The 25,887-nt window shown below is 50.1% G+C and overlaps 1 protein-coding gene across 3 annotated transcripts in view; it reads left to right on the top strand.

Annotated features, from left to right (window-relative positions):
* The window catches only part of BCL2 (BCL2, apoptosis regulator), a 196,790-nt gene that overhangs the window by 13,946 nt on the left and 156,957 nt on the right, over positions 1-25,887 (top strand). The window contains exon 2 of one of the 3 annotated variants that reach the window (XM_027526257.1): positions 7,273-7,544. The exons of 1 other annotated variant lie outside the window; for it this stretch is intronic. In XM_027526257.1, the coding sequence (XP_027382058.1) occupies positions 7,273-7,359 (87 nt within the window). In that variant the 3' untranslated portion in view covers positions 7,360-7,544. One more of the 3 variants, XM_027526258.1, reaches the window with a different exon arrangement.

Genomic DNA, 25,887 nt, shown 5'->3' with positions numbered 1-25,887 from the left:
CCGACAGACAGACGTGCAGCGAGGACCGCGAGGAGCCGCTCGCTTGGAGCCACGACTGGACTGGAGAGACTTGTAGGAAGATGTGCAACTGCCTGAATGCCTCAAAGCGTCACTCGTGTCCTCTTCAGTTCTGGTGGTCTTTTTCCTCTAGTTGCTTTGAAAAGAATACGGTCAGTGTTCTGGTTATATATGAGTAGTTTTTAAATTTCCCATTCTCTTAAATCAACACTGCCATATTGAAACATTTTTAGTTAGAATTCACAAAAATCGTGAATCTTTTTGTTACAATGCGGTAATTCTTCATTAACAATCAGTTACTAAAGGTGTATTTGAAGAAAGAATTCAGTTAGGAAAGGCAGGTTTCCTAGAGTTGTGTTTCCAGGGGAAAACATCACAACAGTGGTCTCTTGCCTTAATGGCGTATTTTAAATTTTCCAAAGGAGCTTCGAATCTGTTGGCCCATTTCTTTTTTTTTTTTTTTTTTGGCCCATTTCATCTTCACAAAACTCTAGGCAGAGCGGGGTTATGTTCCCACTTCTCTTCGCCTTTCCCTCCCACACCCTTTTTATTATTTGTTTATTCACACATGAAGAGAAAACGTTGACTCACAAAGCTACAGGAGACCCAGTAAGTCCAGAGAAGCAGGAGTTCAGTGCGACTCAAGAGTCCAGGAGATACTTCTGTCTGCGCTGCTTCTCAGAGTCTGTTTTCATAAGGACACCGGATTTCTTAATAGAAACCTAAACGAGTGCATCTGATTTTGGAAAGTAGTATCCTTTACTGCTCTTTATCTCAAGCACTTTCAGGAAAAGTAAAACGTGGTCTCAACATTTCAGGTTACTTTGAGATGCGTTCTGTGTGAACGGCAGAGGGACGTCTCATGTTTGCCACAGGACGCTCTTGAGCTGGGTGCTCTTGACCTTGAAACTCCTTGGGTCAGTAACGCAGTGAATGTGAGAATTTGCTAAATCGCCACGTGAGGGTTCTGGAAGACAGCCCCTTTTAGCAGGGGGCAAGTGGGATTGTATGAATGTAAGTGATTGCTGCTGGCTGGCACCTAACTAGCAATCTGTGGTTTTATTTACTTTTAAGATCAGGCTCCTGTCTTTAGGGAACCAACATCAATTTGGTGAGTGAAGGGTTTTTTGAACTGAAACAATGATGGTGCTTTGATCAGTAGAATTTCCTGAGTTCCTAAGGGGCATGTGGATTATACTTCAGTTCAACTTTGTTCATTCAACGAATAATTTAAGAGTGCTGGATCTGTAACAGAAATCACGACAGCCAGGGACTGTCTCTCATTCCTCTGTGAATCCAATGTTTCGGGGAAGGCAGGACAGTAAACAGGCAAGTGGTTGACAGTATAATAAATACTGAGGCTGCTGCTGCTGCTAAGTCACGTCAGTCGTGTCCGACTCTGTGTGACCCCATAGACGGCACCCAACAGGCTCCTCTGTCCCTGGGCTACAGCAAAGCAAAAACAGGAGATTAGGTACAGGAGTGCTGATGGGGGAATTTAATGTCTTGTATTCATTTCTGAGTTTTTCCAGTAGTATTGTTTTTTACCCAGAGGATGAGTGATTTTTCATTTTTAAAAAATTTTTTATTTTATGTTGAAGTATAACCAATTAACAATGTGATCATTTCAGGCAAAGGGACTCAGCCGTATAAACGTATTCATTCTCCCCCAAACTCCCCTCCCATCCAGGCTGCCACACAACACTGAGCAGAGGTCCCTGGCTGTGCAGCAGGCCCTTGCTGGTGATCCGGTTTAAATGCAGCAGTGTGCCCATGTCGATCCCAGTCTCCCCAAGTATCTCTTCCGTCCGTCCTTCCCTCCTGGCAGCCCTGAGCTCATTCCCTATGTCTGTGAGTCTGTTTCTGTGTTATAAATAAGCTCATTTGTATGTTTCTTTTCATACTGTGCGTATAGGGGATGTCTGTGCTGTTTCTCCTGCTCTGTCTGACTGACTTTACTCGGTGTGACAGTCTGCAGGTCCATCCACGCTGTGGCAAACGACATGTTTTCATTATTTTTAATGGCTGAGTAATATTCCATTTATGTATGTGCCATGTCTTCTTTATCCTGAATGCCTCTAAAAAAGTAACAGCTGAGAACATGGTGTTGTATCTTAAAGTGAATGCCTCTCTCTCTCTCTCTCTGTATATATATATATATATATATATATATATTATATAATACAGCCTGCATATGAGTTTAAAATGGGTGTCCATGATCAATACAGGATTAAAGAAGACCTGCTACCTTTTAAATTTATTTTTATTTTTTGGCCATGTCGCCTGGCATGTGGGATCTCAGTTTCCCAACCAGGACTCAGACTCACACCCCTCATTGGAAAGTGGGCCCCTAACCGCTGGACCACCAGGGAAACCCCGGACCTACTGTTTTTGGCTCAGTGCCTGGAGCGCTTTCCCCGATACCCCTGCCAATCCTGCCACACCCCTACTTCCATTCCCCCCACACTGGTCATTGGCCTCAGTCACTGGGAGTCAGGAGGAAGGAAGGAAGCTGATATTAATTGGACCTCAACATGTGCCAGCCTCTGAGTTTAACACCTTTATGGATAGAAGATTATTTAACCCCAGTAACCTCCCCTCTGACGGTAGGAAGTAGAATTATGGATGAGGAAATAGAGGTTCTGCAAAATCAAGTCACTGCCTAGTAAGAGGCAAAACCAGATCCTTTTTTAGGCCATCCAAGTGGTCATTGATAGCCTCTGAGACGTCAAGAAACTTTTTAAAATCTGAAAGCAGAAATTATGAAAAATAACAATCTGATGCATGTGACTTTTTGGTTTCTTTTGCATCTTTTTAGGAAGCCAGTTAGCCGTCTTTATTTTAGTAACTAGGAGGTGAAATCTTTCACTCTATGGACTTTTAAAGTTCTTTTATAGTTGAAAAGAGAGAGAGAGAGACGCACACACAGAGAAACAAAGTGTTTCTTCTGTCTCTCTCCTCTTTGGCTCCAATAGTCTGTATAAATAGCCTTTGAAAACTACGTAGTAATCACTGTTTCATACCCAGACGAGACACCTGATTCAGAAACCCTCCCCAGGGCCCGCGTGGGGTGGGGTGTGTGTGTGTGTGTGTGTGTTGGAATAACAAACCCACAGTGCTTTCCTGGTTCAAGAGAAATGATCTCACTGTCCAATTGTAACCTGCCTAATGCCTTCATCAAAACAGGGACAAGTCTGCGGTTTTACCCCTGGTTTGATCCTTGGCCCTTCACTGTTCTTATTTTAGGCATGACCTTCATGTTTTTTTCCAAGAGTCCAGAGTTGGAATGACATGTTACTACCCTTTACAAGATGACGATGTATCTGTTTTTATATTTAGCTGTAAATTTTATTCTACTCATAAACAAACCCACCTCCAGCAACTGTGGTGCATCAAGAGAGAGTTCTTTCCGTCCTCCTCGGTGTGATTGGATACATTTGGCCCAGAACAGCACAGTGTTTCCAGCATAACATTCGAACAGGATGCTGTGTTGATCTCAGGGCTCAGGGAGTGTCGGCATGGGCCAGGAAACTATTTTCTTAAAAGAAACTAAAACACCAAATTCTGACAAGATAGGAAACTCTTACTAGGCTCCTTATGAAACTCTTCCCCACCCCCACTGCAATCTCATTAATTGTTGTATCTCTTGATGTTATTAAACATGTAGAGATGGAATGTTTAATTTTAGGTTCATGTACAGAGTGAAATAACTCAAATTCAAGAGGGAAAAAAAAAAACAGTTTTAAGAGGTTTGCTTAATAAAGCATTATAACTTTTAGAGTAGACCTTCATGATATTTCATAAGGAAGCAAAAAAGGAAGGGGAATTATTATTCAGGCAGAGGGACAATAGTAACCTTTCATTAAGTGAGACAGAGTTCAGCATCAAACCCTCCAAGCCCTGGGTTCTGTGTTTGCCAAACTGACGCGCTACCAGATACGCCCCTCTCTCATGGACCAGACTGCTTTCAGAATGCTGTTCCAACATAACCTGATGTGTTTCGTTTATAAGCTCTCACCCAATGGTATGGTATTTTAAAAGGCTGCCTCTGCTCTTTTACAAATCCTCAAACATCCCAGGGACTCCAGATATTTGGGATCTTTGTTCTCTTCATGACCAAGTACGTGACCTCAGGGTTGTCTGGCTGGACCTCAGGATGAGAGGAGGCTTTGGAGTCTGTGTCCAAGACGGGCTTCCTGGCCTCCTCTACGCCAGCTCTCCCTGGGATTATCCATGGTGCCCTGGGGACTGGGAGAGCACCCCTTTGTCACCAGTATCCTTACTTGTGAGCGAAAGGCCTTTGGGACTGCAGACGCCATTCACGCCTTCAGAGACTTCTGTTTTGGTGATTCTGATGATCCTCAGGCCAAATAGGAACAATTTCAACCCCTGCCTTGCAGAGGGATGTCACAGAGTTCATCACATAAAAGCACGTGACGAATAAAAGCATGGCCATCATTCTTAAGAGGTTTGATCTAAAATACATATATACATATATTACATATCTGTACATATGTGTGTGTATCTAGTGATAAACCACAGGTAACTAAAATGCACCATTTTGGTCATTTCTGGGCACAGTTCAGCGCTCTAATACGCACGTTCACACCATCATCCGGGGCTTCCCTGGCGGCTCAGACGTGAAGAATCTGCCCGCAGCGCAGGAGACCGGAGTTCAATTCCTGTGTGGGGAAGATCCCCTGGAGAAAGGAATGGCAACCCACTTCAGTTTTCTTGCCTGGAGAATTCCATGGAGGGAGGAGCCTGGTGGGCTAGGGAGATATAAATAGTATTTACCTCTAGGGACTGTCGTGACAATTAACAAGTGAATACATGCACAGCCCCTGGAGTAGTGCCTAATACACAGTTATCACTGTATAAATCATAACCATTGTTACAATAAAAACAATTTCGAGCTGTGCCATCATTCATGCCCAGAACTTTTCGTCGCCCTGAGCGCCTCCTCCCGCTAGGTGCAGGGAGCCACCGTCCTGGGTTCTGTCTCTATGAACGTGACTACACTGGGTATCTCAGGTAGGTGGAATCATACAATGCTTGTCCTTTTGTGTCTGGTTTATTTTGCTTAATGTAATGTTTTCAAGGTTCATCCATGTTGCAGCATGGCTGGGAATTTCATTTGTTTTTAAGGTTGAATAATTTTCCACCCAATTAAAAAAAAAATACATCTTCTCTCAAGGTTAGTTATCATTTTTCCCCAGCCAGTAGAAACTGTGGATATAGTTAATTAGCACTGAGTTGGCAGAGGAGGCCAGCAAATTATTGAAAAATTATTTCTAAGAGTCTGATTGCAAGGAACAAGATAAAAATGCTATTAAGATTAGCCATGGAATAAAGAGCACAGCCGTGTGAGGCTCCTCTGTGTGGGGCAGGCAGTAATGAAGATCTCGGCGCCCCTGAGGTTATCAGTGGGATGTGAGCAGGGCGGTCTTCCTTACTCCCGAGGATGCTGCTGCCTCATCAACGCAGGCTTCGTTTCCATAGGAAGAGTTGAAGAGTTCAGGGAAAGTGGGTAATAAGATTCAGAAGTACTTCTGAATCTTATCCATTCTGAATTGTTATTTATTTATTTATCTTTTTAAGATTAGGCTTCAGTCATCTGAAAAATCCACTTAAGTGAAATGATTCATTCCAGAGAGTGAAACAGAGGAAGGAAAGCAGTAATGGTGTAAAAAAAAAAATTGAAAAAGACCAAAAGACCTTAAATGATTTTTATTTACCTGCTGTAATTTTTCTTCTCCTGCCTCGTTTTTTGAGTGGAGAATTAGTAGGAACTCACCCAAGTGGCTGTGACTGTTGTGACTTCTGAGGGCGCTTTTGCTGTCTCGCTGCACTTCAGTCTTCCTCTCCGTGCACACATTACATCGCTGGCATATTTAGAAGAGCCACGTGACGAAGAGTAGCTCGTGTGAGGAGCTACTTTATAGTCAGTGCCTGAACTCTGAGCATCTGACTCCTGACTTCAATCTGAAACGTGTGCGTGTCTGAATCTTTGTGACCCTGTGGACTGCAGCCCGCCAGGCTCCTATGTCCGTGGGATTTTCCAGACAAGAATACTGAAGTGGGTTGCCATTTCCTCTTCCAGTGGATCTTCCCTGCCCAGAGAGTGAACCCGTTGTCTCTTGAGTCTCTTGCATTGGCAGGTGGTTTCCTTACCACCAGCACCACCTGGGGAGCCCTCCGTCTGAAACCATCTCACAATGAAAGGTGGTCCTTCGTTCATTTCACATTCTCTGTGCCTGCTGGGGGTCTGGGCGTGATCTCTGGCCTCATGGAGGGCAGTCTCCAGGGAGACAGACACAAATACATGCGACAGTCCAGGGAGTTTTTTTCTGAGAAAGTTAAGGTGGCTTCTCAGAGGATGAGCCATTTGGCCTGGGTCTTGAATGATGAGTAGGAGCTTGTCCCATGGACAACGGGAAAGGCTACCATGTACGCATTAACGGAGTCCAAGAAGGGTCTGACAAGCTTGACAGTGGTACAGGGGTCAGCCTGACCAGAACGTGGGGATTACGGGGTAAAGGAAGGAGATGAAGCTGACGCACAGTGAGGCTCATTCATTAAGGCCCTGAATGTCTCTAGGGAATTCAGATTTGATTTTTCATGCAGTGGAGATCTGGTGAAGGTTTCTAGCAGGATGGTGGTGTGTATGTGTGTGTTGGGGGGAGGGCAGCATGGAGCGGGATGGGGGATGGGGCGGGGTCCTTCTTGGGGTGCAGCTGGGCACCAGCCCCTGCACACCTGCCCCATCTTCCCACTGAGATGGGACAACCATAGTAGCCTTTCAAAGGCAGAGTCAGAGACTTCCTGGCGGTCCAGGGCTTAAGACTCCACGCTTCCACTGCAGGTTTGACCCCTGGTTGGGGAACTAAGATCCCACCTGCCACGCATGCAGCGTCCTCCCCAGAAAAGGTAGAATCCGTGAGATTCGTTGGAGTTGAGGACTTTGGATGCCATCTGACCATCATTGAACACTCCGAGGCCAGCACAGACTGGGTGCCCGGTAGATGCCAGCTGTCTCGCTGGTGGCATGGACAGTTGCCGTGGGGCCCTCCGAGCGGTACTGCAGGCTTCACGCGGCGCCCGGCTGTGCTCGTGATGAAGCAGAGGTTCCTGGGGTGCGCGCTCCGTGCCGGACGCTTCCTGAAGCTCTGTCTGCGTGATCGCGCCGGTTTGTTCCGGCCGTCGGTGAGCCAGGGTTAGGCGCTCTTCACGACCTCTCCCCTCCTTCCACAGTCTCCCGAAAACTGCTGCTCTCGAGGCCCCAGAAGAGATGACTCGGGCAAACCGAACCCGCGGCAGGACGCGGAGCAGCCTGTTTAGGAAACCACTCGTCTCCCGCAGACGCACCATCTGAGATGACCGCAGTAGAAGCAACAGGGCAGTAATCACCGCGCCACAGTCTTTTCCCTGGCGTGAGAAACCGCTTTTGTAATGAAAATGGAATTTCTCTGGGAAGTCGTCCTAGAAAGAGATAGGCAGCTGAAATAAAATAACAAAGATGTAAATAGTGTCGAACAGTTTTCTGCGTGTTTTCCCCGTGACACTTGCCTGCCTGGCGGAGTGACTCACGTTGTTCACTCGCCATCTGCAGTCGGACGCCTCGGCCCGGAGGAAGAGACAAGGAGCGGGGCGCGCCCCCCGAGGCCCCCTTTACCGCGAGCGTGCTTCGCACACGGGGCTGCCGTCTGGAGGGGCCGCTGGGGTCAGCGTTGCCCCCAGGGCAGCAGCCTGTGGCTTTCTAGAAGGAAGAGGGGGTGAGTTTGGTTTTCCTGGGGGCCCACGGCGTTCAGGTGCGTGTGTCTGCCTGGATGGGTGCAGCCCTGCGTGGGGCTGTAAACACAGGCCACAGGTCCGAGTCGTGGAAAGCAAACTCTTGTCATAAGCAAGGAGGTGGCGGTCAGGTCACATCTCAGAGCTCCTTCACGTTTACCCCGGAGGACCTCGATTTTCGTGTCAGTGTGGGAGGGTTCCGTTGCGATGCTGATTCTGACTGGGGGACCTCTCTTGCTCTCCCGCCCTCGTAACTGGGGACCACAGCAGTGGCCGTCGAAGCCCAGAGGGAGGGCGCAGCCTGGAGACCAGCCACGTCCCCTTGGCTCCAACCTTACGCAAATCTGCTCAACAGAATGCAGATGGTTTCACAGGGACGCAGGACCCCGGGCTACGTGCTCGTCTGTTTTCAGCCTCCCCTGGGCGCTTAGCAGCAGCCGCGTCACAGGCCAGGCCCGCAGTGCGGCCGGTTCAGGATGCCTTGGAGGAAGGGCTTGGAGCGCCGTGGAGACCTTGCTGGCCTTTCCTCCTGAGCAGCAGTGTCCCTTCTGGCTCCTGAGACCAGGGCTTCCATGTTGTGAGAGCAGGAACAGTTCGGCACGGACTGGTGGCTGTTGTTTTCAGCTGCTGAGTTGTGTCCGATTCTTCGCGACCCTGTGACCTGCAGCATGCCAGGGCTCCCTGACGTCACTGCCCCCCGGAGTCTGCTCCGGCTTTTCAAGCCCTGTACTGCCCCTCTCATCCCAGTCTGCCTCTCAGCACTTGGCATCCCACACGTTGACTCACTGCGAAGCAGCGTGCACAGCGCTGATCAGAGGCTCACGTGTGCCAGCAAAGGGTGGACCTGAGTCTGAAATCTACCCTGCGCTGTCCGGTATGGGCCCCCAGGCACGGTGGCTCCGGGCCTGTGAGAAATGGTGAAAGTGAAAGTCACTCGGTCGCGTCCAACCCTTTGCGACCCTATGGACTGTACGGTCCACGGAATTCACGCCAGAATATCGTGTCCAACCCTTTGCGACCCTATGGACTGTACGGTCCACGGAATTCACGCCAGAATATCGGAGGGGGTAGCCGTTCCCTTCTCCAGGGGACCTTCCCAACCCAGGGATCGATGCAACTGGACTGTAGAATACACACTAGGTTTCAAAGACTTAGTGTGAAAAGATGAATGCAAGCTACTCATTAGTCACTTTTCTGTTAATTGTGTGTTGAAATGATAACATTCTGGATATATTGGATGGAATAAATATATTCAGTGTGGCTACTAGTGAATTGAAAACGACATCCAGGGCCCACGTTTTATTTTTATTGGATGCGTGGGTCTGCACTGCTCACCATTTATCGCGTAGTGTGGCCCTCTTTTGATTCCTGTGTTTGGATGTTATTATAGAGGAGGGCTGGAGAAGGCAATGGCAACCCACTCCAGTGTTCTTGCCTGGAGAATCCCAGGGACAGGGGAGCCTGGTGGGCTGCCGTCTATGGGGACGCACAGAGTCAGACACGACTGAGCGACTCAGCAGCAGCAGCAGCAGCATAGAGGACGGCAGAAAGGCGCGCAGTGTAGACAGCTTTGTGTCGTGTTGTGTGACTTCACCAAGTGGGTTAAAGCCAGGTTCTGGGTGATCCCATTGTCGGTCCATCAAGGTAGCAAAGGCCTGGCCACACTTAGTTTATAGTTGAATGCTTTTCAAGGATGATTTCACTCGCAAGTATAATTTCAGACTTTTGACTTACAGTTCACTGCCTGTAAGAAATAACCTGAAAATTACCTGTGGAAATATCTACTATGTCAAGATAGTGGAATGAGGTCCTATCTAAAGTAACTAAGTCTGTCTGTAAAGGGACTCAGCCATGTCCTCCAGCCCGACACGACGCTTTAATCAGAGAGTGTAGCTGGTGTTCAGTGGAAAGAATTGACTCGTGTGGAATGTTTGTATCCGTCAGGTCAAGGGCAGTGGAGGGTCAGGCCATGGAGTCATGACGGGGGACCGTTCCTTCTGTTGGAAGTCAGCCACTGTCGTGTCCGACTCCTGGTAGCAAAAAGCAGAGTCAGTGGATCTCACATGTCAGGGAGGTCTGAGATTGAGTGGGGTCATTCATGGGATGGAAGGACAGACGTCTGTGTGGTGGACGACAGAGCAGGACCCTGGGCTGAAGCGGCAAGGGCCGAGATGCAGGAATTCACATCCGAGTTTTACTCCCAACACTTCTGACGGCAAACGTGCGGGGTTTTCCGGACACCAGCAAGCAGTTCTCCAAATTCCTGGGTGTCAGCTGGGTGTCCTACACTTCAGCTCAGTTCGGACGCTGACTCCCTGGAGTTCGAATCAGTTCCCCCGCACATTAAGGGCTCCGTCCCTCAGGACTGCCGCACTGTGGACTCCAGTTGGAAGTCTGGGCCACTGAAGGGCTCTTGGAGCCCCTTCCTCGTGCTTGCTGATTTGTTAGGATGGCTCACAGGGCTCAGGGATGTGCTTCTGTTACTGTCGCTGGTTTGCTCTAAAGAGTACAGCTCAGAAGAGCCGCGTGGGGAGCAGGATGTGGAGGAGGGGCGTGGACCTCCGTGCCCCCTCTGGTTGTGCCACCTGCCAGCACCCCAGATTCCTCGCCGACCTGGAAACTCTCAGAACCCCATAGTGGAGGGGCTTTACTGCCGTTTCATTGTGTAGACATGATGGATTAATGTCATCCATTTCTGGCCCTTAGTGATCAACTCCACCTCCAGTTCCTCCCCTCTCCCCGGGAGGTCTGGGGTCCCAACCCCCAAGCATGCCTTGGCCTTCCTGGTTGACCAGTCTCCACCCTGAAGGGATCCCCCAGCCCTCAGGCATCTCCTTAGCACACAAAGGACACTCCTCACTGGAGATTCCAAGGGTCAGGAACTGGGGAGAGGCCACACACCATCTCAGGTGCTCCTCTCTCCCCGTCTCTCAGGGAGTGACGAGGATTTTCAGAGCTCTGTGCCTGGAACAGGTGGGTGTGGTGGTCACACTGAGTCGCTTAGTCACGTCTAGACTCTGGGAGACCCCGTGGACTGCAGCCCCCCAGGACCCTCTGTCCGTGGGATTCTCCAGGCAAGAATACCGGCGTGGGTTTCCATCTCCTCCCCCAGGGGATCTTCCCCACCCAGGGGCAGAGCACACGTCTCCTGCTCTCCTGCACGGGCAGGCAGGTTCTTTAGCACCGAGCCACTGGGAAGCCCACCAGGACTGGAGACAAGGCCAAATGCCTCTTTTTCATCGTGTCACACAGCGAACACGGACAGAGGATGGAGAGGTGGACTTCGGGGAAGAAGAGAGGAGCTGTCAGGGCCACAGCCAGGAGGAGGGGTGGCAGTGAGGTTAGCGCGGTGTTCAGGGCCCTGAGAGCCGAGGGTCTTGGCTGTATCCTCCTGCTCCTCCGCAACCTGCTCTTCGGGCGAGTCACACCCTTCTCTGAGCTTCAGTTACTTCCATCTGCAAACCAGGGAGGTAGGTTAGAAGGTCCGTCTAAAATGTTGTGATTCTCTGAGCTTTGAAGGCCAGAGAATGAGCTGGGATGGTATTAATAAGGTATCCATGAGAGCGTAGGGTTTGGTTTTTACTGCTGTTCTTCCTTTTGTCTCATCTACTCGGGGGCCCTGAGACCCACGGCAAGTGTCAGTACGATCGTTGGTCTGGACCATTCGTTTGGCCCCAGATGAGCAGAGGTGGGGTCGGGGTTGCCTTGCGGCTGCAGCCAGCACACGTGTGTCGCAGTGTAACAGCTGAAAACACGCACACTTAATTGACTCTTGGCACGCTCTGTTCTCCTCCTCCCCATACCTTCTGTGATTTATAATTATTTCTCCTCTCATATCTTGAGAGTCTCAGGTAGCCGTTTTCCCACATGGATCACGAGCTTTAATAAATCACTCCCTGTTCTCTGTCTACCACTGTTTTTTCTACCCTCTACTTCCTGTGAGTTTAAGAAGTTTCTGGGCCACTGCTGAGCTGGAGAACACTGTAAGAATTTAACCACCTTTCCTTTTCAAAGACGATATTTTAATTGCTTTTAGTAAGTGCGGGAGACAAAAACCCTCCGATCCCAAGGTAGCTTTGAATTTGGTCGAGCATCGCTCTGGAGCCCAGGCCCCCGCGGGGGCCCAGCTACCCCCGCCCCCACCTCGTCTCCTCCGCTCAGCGCCAAGGAGCCTGGCACGGTTTCTGTTGGAATGAAAAGATTGGCTGAGGTGCCCTAGACAGCAGCCCCACCAAACTGTGCAGAAGGTTTAGTCTACATACCAAGGCAGCCTGGGTATTAATTGCATTCTCTGTGATCACAGAAAAGGCGCTGAATTATTCTCTTCGCATTTTAAGAATGACAGGCTGTGGCTGTGCCAGCTCTGAGCATCACACGTGGTAACACGCGGCACGGAGATGCTGGGTTTGGCTGTTAAAAACGCATGGATGTGATGGTCTATGGTCGGCAGCCAGCTCCGTCTTGAAAAAGGGCTAAAGTTGAACTGTTTCGTAACTGGTCCCTGTCGAAGGTCCCTGGTCAGGAAGGGTTGCCGTAAGCTGACGTGAGCTATGAGAGCGTTTCCCGTTTGGGAACCTTCCTGTGAGTTTTGAAGTGGGGCTGCTCTGGCGGCCTTGCTGCGGTTGAACCTCGTCTTTGTGTTTGTACAGGGGCTGGAGAAAAAGGGGCCCGGCGTCTTCCGTGTGTCCTGTCTTCGCCTCTCCCAGGCCTGTGCCAGCGGGCACGTGCGCACCCCAACAGCTCGGCTCAGAGCTGCGTTCCCACTCGCCGCGGCCCCTTTGAGTCCGCGTTCCCTCTGCGCGGAGCACCCCCGTTCACCACGCGCGTTTCTCTCCCAGTCACCGTCTTCTCTGACCCTGCTGAGGCTTTCGGCTCAAGAGCTGCTGGTGAAGACTGTGCCCAGCCGCGAGGAGAGGGGAGAAGCAGGCGTCAGCCCGTGTGGTAGGGTTTCCTTCGCTGAAAATTGTCAACTCTGTGCAGCATCCCACCCTTCCTTCTCAGCCCCCCAAAAAGAGGGGGCTCTGCTGATGGTAGGGTTCGAGTGTGTTTTGGTTTAAGGCGTTCAGTGGTTCAGAGAACCTCTCGTTCTGGGCGGTGCTGTCCAGAGAAGTATTTAGATTTCCTAAGATTGAACCTCGACCTTCCTTCCTTCCATCCCTGTGGCTCCTGGACCGCCCTGCAGGGTGGAGGTGGAGGGGCAGCTGCTGGGAGCCCGGCTTGGCCGCGATGGTTGGGGGGCCTGGGTCGCCTGCTGCGCGGGTCACGTGTTCACGGGCTCTTCGTTTTGGAGCGTCCCCATCTGAGTGCTGCTGTTTCTGTTCAGCTGCTCGGTCCGCCCCATGAACTGCAGCAGGCCCGCTCCGCTGTCCACTGTCTCCCCGAGTTTGCTCAGATTCACGTCCACTGAGTCGGTGATGCTGTCTGACCATGTCATCCTCCGCCAGCCCGCCCTCCTCAGAGTGTGCCCGCGGCCACAGAGAGGCTCCAGAGACCACCAGGTGGGGTGAGAGCCGCCCTTGGTCACCTGCGGCAGGACAGAGGTGCCCGAGGCCCGAGCAGCTTCTGCCTGAGCCCACACCTCCTGTGGGCACCGGCTCCTCTTTGCTTGTGTGTGAGTGTGTGTGTGAGTGTGTGTGAGTGTGTGTGTGTGTGTGTGAGTGTGTGTGTGTGTGTGTGTGAGTGAGTGTGTGTGTGAGTGTGTGTGTGTGTGAGAGTGTGTGTGTGAGTGTGTGTGTGTGTGAGAGTGTGTGTGAGAGTGTGTGTGTGTGTGTGAGAGTGTGTGTGTGAGTGTGTGTGTGAGTGTGTGTGCGTGCGCACTCTGTGAGGGTGCGTCTCACGGTGGAAACTCCTGCAGCAGGCACCTTTTCTAACAGTCCCTCTCCCCACCTGCACACACCTGTTTCACTCACAGAATCACCAAGAACTTTTAAGCCAGCCTTCAGTGGCATGTCCTGTGGCTGAAGAACCATTCATTTGAGACCCTGGGGGAACGGCTCTGCCTTCCTTCAAAGACCAGTCTGTCTGCTGCCCATCCTGAGTGCCTGCCAGGGGCCACACGACATGCCTTCTCCTTCTGTGTGTGAGCCCCCCTCTTGATCATCAGACTGCAGCTTCCAACCCAGAGTGTCCTATGTAAGTGCAGGAGAGGAAGATTGGGTTATTTATTAGATACACTGCGCTATCTAGAACTTTCTAAAATTGTGATATTCTGTTTCAGTGTTCACATTAACCTATTAGATTACCATTCTTTCAGATCTAGGAAGACCATAAAATTTGTTGACCAAGCTGGGGTACTTGTGAGAATGAACAGAAGGTATTAGGAATTCTTACTTTTGGACGTCAGGGTAAATGGGTGGTCCCAGCAAACTGGCATGCATAGCAATAACCCTGGCACATCCTTCTTTTTAAGGACTGGACACCATTATTTTTTCAGTTTTGTGCCGTCTTCCAGCATTTTTCTGAAAACCGGATGCACTGTTTTGTGGGTTTCTGTGTCCTTCTACTAAAACCTCACCCCCCAAACTTACTAGAACCACCTTTCTCCTACTCGGTCTCTCGAGGTCTCGTCCGGCCCTGTGTCTCCCACCCTCGGAACGAAGTCCGGTCGCGAGTTCCTGGTGCCCGGCTCTCCTGTGAGCTCAGCTCTGCTTTACAGTGGCTTCTAGGCTTCTTGGACTGTAATTGAACTTCCTTCCCATGGGATTCTTCTCTCACACAAATTCGTCTCTTTGTTTAGGAGACTAAGAATAGGAGGAAGAGACATAAGCTAGACTCTGTCTGCTTCGGCAAGGTTGTCTCCCACCTTCCTACGTGAGGAAGGGATGTATCTGAAGAAGGCTTGCAGCAGTTTTGTTTGTTTCATTGAGGGGAAAAAAGAACAGTCGTGAGTAGCCCGGGACCTTGTTGGTGGGACAGAAATGGTTCCATGCAGACTGAGTTCTAGGGCTGTTTGCTTGTCTCTGTGCTGTTGAAACTGCCCTTCTGTGCAGCCTTACAGGGGGGATAGGTATTGATTTAAATTGCAGACTCCAAGAGGGTGAAAGTGAAAGTCGCTCTGTTGTGTCTGACTCTTTGCGACTGCATGGACTGTAGCCCGCCAGGCTCCTCTGTGCGTGGATTCCCCTGGTAAGATTACTGCAGTGGGCCATTTCCTCCTCCTGGGATCGTCTGACCCAGGGATTGAACCCAGGTTTTCTGCACTGCAGGCAGATTCTTTACCTTCTGAGCCCCCAGGGAAGCCCCCTGAGAGGGTTGAGGCCCTGTGTGTCTCACTCTCTGTGAACGGTGCCCAGGGCAGGGCTGTGAGTCTGCCGACCCTCGATGGGCATCAGCTTCCATGCTCAGGCTGACCTGCTGAAGAGCCTCACGCCACATGCGACAGTGGCCGCCCTGCCACGTAACTTTCCCGTCAACACCGCGTTGTGAGTCTTTGATAAGAAAAGTGATGACTTTTTGAAGAATGTAGAATTTTCTTTTTGTAACCACTAACTTCCATCTGCCCATTCAAAATAATAATACATTTGGGGAACAACTCAGTGATTCTTTCAACAAATAAAGAAGAATGGAAACCCAGCAAACACGCCCTCAAGAACTTGACACTGGAAGAAAACCAGCTTCGTCTTACCAAGTAACTCTTGTGAAAACCTTATCCTTTTTTTTTTTTTTTTTGCTTTTTTTGCACGTTTCAGTCTGCAGCTCAAGTAGGCCACAGGAAAAGCATGGCGTACCTTCAAAGAGCCAGTTGGGCTGGCTGGGCTCTTTGTATTCGTGGAAAACAGCTGTGGGCGCCGATCGCAGAGGTCGGGCTTTTGTTCCACGCGAAGGTGGAAAGGCTCGGTCCTGAGCCGCGTTGATCTTCCGTGGTGGAGGAGTTGGCAGATACAGAGAGCTTTCTCAGCGTCTTCGGGGCCTTTGAAACGAGTTCCTAATGAGCTGGGGAAGAGAGACGCGGGACGGCCGTGGGAGGAGGAAAGAAACACGCTTCCCACACAGCGCTCGCATCTTCTCTTGGTTAGTGTCTGGGCTGCTGCAGAGTGAATGAATTAGATTGTTTGTTTCCATTGCCTTCTACCGAATAATAGAAGTACCACTCGAAGCCCTGTGTTCCTTCTTTCTGCGGCCTGAAGCGGGAATGAAGCCTGTGAAAGGAGAGCTGTCCAAGCCCTGAGTTGTATTTCCCTCCTTCCCCCGCGCTCTCTCTCAAACGAAACGTCAGCCGTGGGGCTTAGCCTAAGCTTCGGTTGTAAAGGACTGCAGCTCTCGCCTTTATTATGAATGAGGTGGTGAGGTGTTTCATTTCAAGTTAGAAACGAGTTTTAGGAACTTGCTTTGTGTTCGGGGGAATGTGTTGAGTAAGCGGTTTGGAAGGTCCTTTAATATGGCTAGCCTTGACACCTCTGTCTGTCCATTAGTCAGTCTGTCTCTCCCTTTTCTTGACTCTGGTGAGTGACCTCCTTCCCGGCAGCTTGAAAGTCGCCGGAGGCAGCTGCTTCTCGGACGGGCACTTCCGAGAGCCCCAGCTCTGCTTCTGTGCTGTTTGCCGAGGAGCCTTTCCACCTGATTTTCTGCTGGCAGCTCCCGTTTCACGTGTGATCAGAACATTTAATTCAGGACTAAATTCCTCACGGTCGCCCCAGCACCTTTCCTGGGCTCAGCGAATCTCCCTTCGTGTGATCACTGTTCTCCTGGTCTCCTAGTGTGCCGTTGTAGCAGTGTGAGTCACTCAGTCGCGTCTGACTCTCTGTGACCCCGTGGACTGTAGCCCATCAGGCTCCTCTGTCCATGGAATCCTCCAGGCAAGAAGACTGGAGTGAGTTGACGTTTCCTTCGCCAGAGGATCTTCCCGACTAGGGGATCGAACCTGGGTCTCTTGCATTGTGGGTGGATTTTTTGCCGTCTGAGCCTCCAGGGAAGCCCAGGGGTGCCATGGAGGCTGTATCTTCCTGCTTCTGCTCACTCACTCCCGACTTCCCTGGTTCTCCCTGCATTTTGCACCCCTAACTCCTGCCAGGTGGTTCTTTCAACCTGCCTCAGTTTCGCCTCACTCCAGTTTATCTTATGCTTTGTAACAGAGTTGATCAGAATTCTTCACTGATTTTTTTTTTTGTCAAAAAAGGGCTTCTCCTCTCCTCCAAGATAAAGGATTCCACTCTTTAAGAAAATTCACTTCTAATGGTGAATTTTCAGCTTTCAGCAGCCCTTGCTACTCCTGAGCAAGATTTCCTACTCTAAACTCATCTTGTCTTCTTTGCTCTGGGTGTTACATTTTCTTGCTGTTTGTACATCCCAGAAGGCTCTGCTTTCATCTGTTTTCTGAAAGTCTCCATCCCGAAGGCTCAGACCTCCTGGAAGAAGGTGACCTGGCTGGCTTCCACATCTGTATCTCCTCCTAATCCCTGTTGTGACTCCATTCAAAGCTCTGTGACATGCTGTCTGATATGGCTTTGATACACAAGTGTTTGCCATCTTTCTTCCCCCTCCTTGCTGAGCTTATAAACTTGTTGGTATCTTCTTGCCTAAAAAAGTCTCCTACCTGTAATTACATTTGCTGAGTAAATGAGGTTAGTGGCTTTGCCATCTTTTATTGAAGACCTGTTTACTTCTCTCCTTCCTTCATCCTTTCGACAGTCATAAACTGAGAATCTGCTCTGGTGCCAAGTGTGTAGATGCGTCTGAACAAAGCTCAGATCCCTGCCCAGAAGGTGCTTATGTTCTAGCTGCTCCCGAAGACAAACCATCCTTGCACCCATGCTCCTCAGCTCTCGAAGAAACGGGCAGCATTGTAAATGTGATTATAGATTGTTCCGTGATTAAACTTGGCTTCCACGAACATTATGCCTTCTTAGTAGTTTGCAGCTTTGAGGATCTGACTCTTAGAATTGACGCTGCATCCCAGTGGCTATGATGAAAACTCTACCGCTTTTCCTTGCCTGACCGTGAAATCAAGTCATTTTACAATTGTTCTGAAACAGTGACAGAGGTCTTCCTGACCATGAAATCAAGTCATTTTACAGATTGTTCTGAAACAGTGACAGAGGTCCCCTAGATTCCAGTCTTAGCTGTAGTGTTGAAACTCTTGCTAGGCAGCTGCCAGTTTGCTAGAACCAAGTCCGTGCTCATTTTCCTTTGGTTATTTGGTACATGTTGTAGAGCAAAAGGGCTTCCCTTGCAGCTCAGCTGGTAAAGAATCCACTAACAATGCAGGCTCGATTCCTGGGTCGGGAAGTTCCCTTGGAGAAAGGCTAGGCTACCCACTCCAGTATTCTTGGGCTTCCCTGGTGGCTCAGATGGTAAAGAATCTGCCCGCAATGCTGGAAACCTGGGTTCGATCCCTTGGTTGGGAAGATCCCCTGAAGAAGGGTATGGCAACCCACTCCAGTATTCTTGCCTGGAGAATCCCATGGACAGAGGAGCCATGTGGGCTACAGTCCATGGCGTCAAAGAAAGCAAAAATAAAACAGCAGTGAATTACATCTTAGCATCCATACCGTGCAAAGCAACTTATTTTCAAAGTTTAAACTATGTTATGGATGAGGAAGAAAGACTATTGTGTGGATTCATAAAAATATGCTGTGGAAGCATATACATTACCATGTGTTAATTAGATAGTGGGTGGTAGTGGGAGATTGCCGTGTGACATGGGGCATCTGTGACAGCCTAGAGGGGTGGAATGGGCTGGGAGGGAAGAGGGAGGTTCCTGGAGGCTGGGGACAGAGGTATACCTGTGGCTGATTCATGGTGATGTATTGCAGAAACCAACACGACATCGTAAAGCAGTTACCCTCCAATTAAAAATTTAAAAAGGAAAAAAAACTATGGCAATGTTAATGACAAATGCATTAATGGAGAATGTGCCTAAAATCTTGATTGGATCAGGACAATTCTCTACTTGTGTTTTTGAATGACTGTTGTTCACAGGCTCACAAACTCAGACTGCTCTGATGTGCTGTTTTCATGTAGGACATTAGAGTCATGAGTTCCTTTTTTTTTTTATTGTAACTACTGTGAAATGGTGTTTGCGGAGAGATTGCTTTCAATGCCAAAACCCAACAGTTTTGTTTTCAAATTCCTGAAAACTAAAAAGAGAAACCTTGGTGACATCAGTGTTCCAAATTCAAAACATCCACAAGTGGACTCCTCAGCTTCCTCCTTGAACCCACTGTTCCCGCGTCCGTCTGTCTGTCTGTCTGGTTAATGACACCACCGTCCGCCCAGGCAAAGCCCCAGCTCCTACGTCACCTTCAGCTCAGTTTTCTCATCTGTAAGGTAGAGCTGTCCTGGAGGCAGATCTTTCTTGGGAGGTCCTCTCCTGCTCTACACGTCTGCACCTCTGAGGCCCCTTCTTCAGACGTAGGCCCTGTCCTTCTGAATTCTACCTCGGAAATCTCTCTCATCCAGATCCCCCCCTTTTTTATCCTGCTTCTGCTGAATTCGACTTCTCATTACTCCTGGACGGTTCTCTAACCTCTCAGTCCCCCTGGCATTATATATTGATATACAGTAAAGATCACTTTTGTGTAAAGTTTGGTGAGTTTTGACAGAGGAATGGAGATGTGGCCATCACCATAATCTGGACACAGAGCAGTTTCCTCAGTTTTCTTGGGACTTCCAGGGTGGCCCAGTGGTTACGACTCTGTGTTTCTAATGCAAAGATGGGGTTCAATCCCTGGTGGGGAAACTGAGGTCCCACTATGGAGCAGTCAAAAAAAAAACTTTTTTAAACCTGAAAAATATTTATTCTCTTGCTACCCCTTGTAATCAAATCATCCCCCATCCTTAGCCCTGGTAACCACTGACTTTTTCCCACCCCGTCTCCAAAACGTCATATAAATTGGTCTTCCTCTCTTTGAACACCTGATCCGAGTCCATCCCTTCTTTTCAGTGATGCCATATCTTTCTAAAATGCATCTCTATCATAGACCTCGAGAAATCCTTAATTTCTCTGAACTTCCGTTTGCTGGTGACTGGGCAAGAGTGTAAAGTAATTAGCCCGAAGAATTCATTTTTTTTTTTAAATTGGAGGATAATTACAATATCGTGATGGTTTTTGCCATACATCAGTATGAATCGGCCGTGAGTACACAGGTGTCCCCTTCATCCTGAGCCCCTCCCACCTCCCTCCCCACCCAGCTAGAAGAATCCTGTTCCTCCAAAGGTTGGCTCCTGAAGAGGACCCTGAGTGACTCTCGTGGAGGCCAGAAAGGCAGTGCGCCGCTCTGATTAGGCAGCGGTGCCCCGGAGCTGCTGGGGTAGAAGGATGGAGGGACCCGGGGAAGCAGCAACTGTGGCAGGCGGGCCGGGCCTGCAGGGGGAGCCAGGACGAGGGCCCCGGAGCATCCAGGTCGCCTGCGGGTGCCCGGGGACCCCTGCACAAGAGACCCCCCTCAAGTCCCACAGGGCTGGGAGGGTGCCTTCTGAGGGGGTCTTCGTGTTGAGAAGGGAATCAGGGGACCCGGTCTACACAGGAGTCTGCTTCCCGGGTCACCGTGAAGGTAGCAGGGGCAGTGAGCAGGGCTCGGACGCTCTTCCCCTGATTCTGGGCCATTGGAGCCTCTCGTTTTACATCCTGCCCCTCACCCCGAATCGCCCCAAACCCTCAATGGCCCCTACCTTGGAGTGCAGCCCCACGTGTGCCCCAGCGGCATCCGCTCCGCCTCCCTGAATCCTGTCCCCACTTCAGGCCCAACTGATGTCCCTTTTGTCTGCATTCTCTGTTTTCATACGTACCTAGGTTTTGTATCATAATTATTCATCTGTGTCTCTCTCCTCCCTCTTGAGCTTTGTTGAAGGATCTCAGTTCATGGCTGATGAAATGAAATTATTTCCTAAATAGTTTGAGAATAGTGAAAAAGAAAGTAAGGCATTTCCCCCCATCCTGCTCCGATTTTTATGCTCAAGTGGCTGGTCTGTGATGGGGCAGGCTGCAGTCTTGCATGTTCCCTGCAGTCGTGAATATATCAGGCGGTCTGGTTTCAAACAGCCATCGGATGGTCAGCGTTCCTCAGGTGGCCTTCCGTGCGCACAAGCCGAGGACTCAGTCCAGGCAGACCTGGAGCGGTGAGGGCTCCCCACAGTGACACAGCCAGGCACCCTGCTGTTGCGAAGAGTTGGGGGGAGGCCCCCCGATGGCCTGGGGCACCTGACCACCACCCTTCCTCACCCCTCACCCCCATCAAGTCCTGTGTGTGCTGTCAGATTGAAGTTGCCAACAGAAGCCTGGGATCACAGAGACATGCTTGCTAAAGGTGTTGAGTGGATGACCTTCCAGAGTCTTCCAAGCCCATGCTGAGACACAGCACACTCCTCCCCCGAAGCTGGTATTGCCCCCACTTCACTGCCTCCCTGAGCCTGTCTGTGAAACCCACGCTCGGGATTCCGTTCCAGGGCAAGAGCCGGAGCACGTGGCTGACACATGTTCGGTCTGTGGCCCACACGAGCCCCGGGGGCATCCAGCCCTCTGCAACCACTCCCATCTTGTATCTGCCTGTGTTCAGTTTACCAAGACACGAGGAGGATGCCGGCTGCAGCTGCCTCTCTCCCAGGGCAGCTCCCACCCGGGTCATGCATCCCTGGTGAGGGTCTGGGGAGTTGCAGGGCCTCCCCACCCAGGCTCGATTCCTCGAGAGAAGGCATCAAGGACGGAGCCCCTGCTGACACCTGTCTGCCTCCCCCAGCCAGTCTCCAGGACAGTGGTCCCCAGCAGCGAACAGCAGCCCTCCTTCCTGGCCGGGACAGCTGAGTACACAGGGCTCTCTGGCGGGTGAGAAGTCTCCCCTCATGGTCTTTATTTTTCCGTTTAAAAGCGTCCTTTCTCTAGCCTCCTGCCCTCCCTCAGCTGCACAGACGCCCCTCTCTGTGCTTGGGGTGGTGCAGCTGCAGGTAGGCCAGATGTGGTGGGCCCTGAAAGGCGGGGCGGAGAACCTCCGTGCCCCGGGGTGCCCGCAGAGCCTCTCTCCTCTCCCCTGGGCATCCGCACTCGCTGCAGCGGAGCCTGAGGGGGCAGCCCCTCCGGCGCCCTGAGTCTGGAGCCAGAGCTGCACGCGCCTCCATGAGCCCAGGAGAGGACAGTTCTGAGCAAACCCCACGTTCCCCCGACCTCGACCCCGGTGCACTGAGTCCAAAAGTCTAGTCCAGATGCACCCATGGCGCTTTAAAGGAAGATGCTCAAACGCCAGGAAGGCACAGAGCTCTCTGCTCTAAATACTTTTGCTTTTGAATCACAGATCTGAAGCTGCCTTGTTTGGATTTAAAATTCCACAATGTTGATTATGTTCCCTGTCACTATTGCAAAGGCTGAGTCTGGTCCAGGCCTATGGGATCCAGGGCCACCCTAGCAAAGACCACCTTGTTGTGAACGACCTTGTGAAGAGCCTGAACGCTTTTGGTACAACCCAGATCCTAGGAATGTCTATAGGAGAGACTGATGGGTACATTTGGGTCCTTTTGCTCGAGAGCCCTGCAGGACTGTCCGTGACCCTCCCTGTCCCGGTGTGGGGGTCCTTGGCCGTCTTAGTTGGGAGGACGCCACCCCTGACCAGGGCGGGTTGCTGGGGAGGTTTTCCCTTCCAGGCAGCACCGGCTCCTCAGCTCAGCGCTGGCCTCTCCCATCTCACAGAGCGTTCCTGAGCTCTGTGCCGAAGGGCCCTGCCACTAGCCCACGAGTGTGTGGTGCTTAGTCCCTTGGGTCGTGTCCCCTTCTTGGCGACCCCATGGACTAGCCTGCCCGGCTTCTCTGTCTTTGGATTTTCCAGGCAAGAACACTGGAGTGGGCTGCCATGCCCTCCTCCAGGAGATCTTCCCGACCCAGGGGTCAAACCCGTGTCTCTATGTCTCCTGCATTGGCAGGCGGGCTCTTTACCGCTGATGCAGTGGACTGAATAACTAAAGCATCCTCCCCGCAAATTCACATGTTGAAACCTAACCCCAGTGTGACGGTACCTGGGGCTGGTGAAGAGGTCATGAGGGAGGCACCCTCAAGACTGAGAGATCAGTGCCCTCATCAAAGAGACTCTGGAGAGCACCCCCCTTCTCACACAAAGACTGTCCTGCGCACCAGGACGTGGGCTTTCCCCAGACGCTGAGCTTGCTGGCTTCTTAATCTAGGACGTGCCAGCCTCTGGAATGGTGAGGGACAAATGTCTGTTGTTTATAAACCTCCCCGTCCATAGTATTGTGTAATAGCAACCCAGATAGACTAAGACACAGGGGCTCCCAACCTTGGCTGCACATTAAGATCACCCAGGGAACGTTTAAAAGCCCAGTGTCCAGACTGCCATGTGTACAACAGTGAGCTCGTGGGAGCCCACTGCACGGCACAGATGCTCTGGTGACCTAGATGGGGGGCTGGGCGGTGGGGAGAGAGCGCCGCAGGGAGGGGGTGTGTGTGCACACAGCGCTGGGCAGTGGGGAGAGAGCGCTGCGGTGGCCTAGATGGGTGGGCTGGGGAGTGGGGAGAGAGCGCCGCAGGGAGGGGGTGTGTGTGCACACAGCTGAGTCACCTCACTGTACAGCAGAGAGTGACACAACATCGTAAACAACTGTACCCCGATTAAAGGATTCCAGCGCCCAGGCCGGCTCCCAGACCAATGTAATCAGAATGTTGGGGAGGCAGGGGAGTGGAGGATAGGACCCAGGAATGGGCATACCTTAAAGCTTCAGAGATGCTCCCCCAGGCAAGGCTGAGCCATCACTTTCATCAGGACCCTGAAACGGGCATCATTCCCGTTTTGTTGACCCGTGCAGTTCCTGTGACAAGAATTAGGTTCTGGTTGCCCAGGAAAGTAAGGCTTCTTTTCTGTCACTGCAAAGTCTGAAGTCAGATTTTCCACTGGAATAGGAAACAAACGCCAAGTTTATTTTAAAAGTGCTCTTGATCTACCTAAGACTAGGAAGCATAAAGCGTCCCGTGGGAGCGGTTTATTCTCACGTTTGAGTGCGTCTCGGCTTCCTCTGAACCGGGCCAAAGTGGCCCCGTGACTTCCTAGGACTGTCATTGAACTGAAAATTCTGGACCGTGCCTTGGGTGACTGAGAAAATGATCGAAACGGTTTTTTCACCAGACGGTGGGCAGTAACTTGGAGAGACGACGGATCCCATAAATCGCACTCTTTTCTGTTGTGTTTCCAGACTGGAGGACACACGAGCAGAGGATCGCTCCTAGTTGATTATGTTCAGTGATTGTTTGTTTAAAACTTTGAAAGAAGAAGAGCAGATGCGGTACGCTGGCTCTTAGTTAAACACGCGAACGTTTTCGGGCTAAGAAAATAAACAACCAAATTGGTGATTTGCTTTATTACCAAACTGGTCAAGTTGTAGAGGCAGGGAAGAGTCCAGCTCCTAGACTGGAAAAGGTTAACTATTCTTGTCAAGAAAGACTGAAAACTCAAAAAGCTTTACTGTTGGTTGAATGTCACTGAAATCAGAAAGTGATTCATTTGGTACCTACCGACCAAAGACCTTTACCCGTGACATGGAATGTTTTTAAATCTGAGAGATGGGCTTTCCAGAACTCTGCAAATGACGTCTGCTTTGGCATTTGGCATTTGGGCACCATATTTAAGGCCTAATCCTGGTGGGAGTGGTGCTCTGGGCCTAATTACCCAGAAGGCAAGGGAAAAAAATCCCTCGAATAGAAAACAGGGGAGGGGAAATATGTCTTGAAAGTTTCATTAATTGCAAAATGAAGTTAAATGGAGCGTTCAATAAAAGTACTTCTCAGAACCAATGGAGGGTTTCTCAGAAAGAGCCCATTAAAGCTGGATCCTCTAAAGCAGTGGAAATCCCAGGAACAAAAGCCAGATGCCTGGAAATTGAGTTTCCGAAGAATCTCTGAACTGGTACAGCTCGATAATTTACAGAAGAGAGTGGAATCACTGACTGTTCTAAAATCTGCTCAGCTGAAGTGGAATAAGGCGTTCATAGCTTCCATGGACCATGCACATGCAGCTCTTGCTAATGTTACTATTTTTTTTTAACTGCCATTTATTAAACATTTTCCTGTGAGCCAGGACCTGTGTTTTGACATTCATGATTCCGCTCTTGGTGATTACACAGATTCAGTGCCTGTCCCAGAAGTCATCAGTGCATCATGGAAGGGTCCCCACGCCAACTCTTTGGTGTTTGGAGTAGGTAAGATCTGTAATCTGATTCTGTGAAATCTGACATCTGAAATATTATTTAGCTGTGTGTGAAAGCTAATCTTGAAAATAAGATTTCCATTCTTGTGACATGTTTTACAAACTGGACCTCCATTCAGGAGGAAAAAAAAGAAAAATAAAGGAAGTCTGCTTTCTTTTTAGCTTAAAGCATGGGTTAAACTGGGTGTTTGGGCAGATTATTTTCAAGGCCACTGTAGGCCAACGCATATAAATCTGGGGTTTTGAAGATTGGAAGCAATTCAGATAAACCGCCAGGGTAAATTCCTGCCCTTTGGCACATGAGAGAAGTAACTGCTAGCTGCATCTTGGGGACTGGAATTGCCGTTTAAAGATAATCAGAATTGCAGTTAGGCATCATCAAAGGGTGACCTGAAGCTTAACTTTCTTAATCACACGCGTCGAGAACTTGGGATGCCAACCCTAATTGAAATGAGTGATAAGTCAGGTAACATCAATGCCCTTCCACTCAACCACCATCTTTAATTTACCTGACCAGCACCGAGTCCACCTTAGCTAATGAATGCTACAATCAAAGTACAGGCATTTACTAAGAATACTTAGTAAATCTGACAACGTTAGTTACTGCTGCGGACTAATTTTAGTTCACTCTTCACCATAAGAAATTCCTTTAGGTATTTATATTGAGTATTAGATGGAATTAAAGAAAGAAACCCTGCACAGCCGAGTAACCTGGAGCCACGTGGATGTGCTGGTTCCTCTCTCTTGGGAACACGTTAAAATTAACTTCTCTGGTTTGGGGACGTACCTTGCAATGGCAATTGACACCATTTCTTTTTTTTTATTTGCCCAAGCAGAACCTCCATGCCCCTCAACTGCCATTCTCCTCTCTTCCCCCAACCCCTACAATCCCCATTCAACTCTGTCTCTTATGGATTGACCACTCGAGGTACCGCTTGTGAGT

This window comes from Bos indicus x Bos taurus, chromosome 24, assembly GCF_003369695.1.
Source record: "Bos indicus x Bos taurus breed Angus x Brahman F1 hybrid chromosome 24, Bos_hybrid_MaternalHap_v2.0, whole genome shotgun sequence".
Lineage (NCBI taxonomy): Eukaryota > Metazoa > Chordata > Mammalia > Artiodactyla > Bovidae > Bos > Bos indicus x Bos taurus.
The sequence above is the reverse complement of the archived record's forward strand: the minus strand, read 5'-3'. Positions and strand labels throughout refer to the sequence as shown.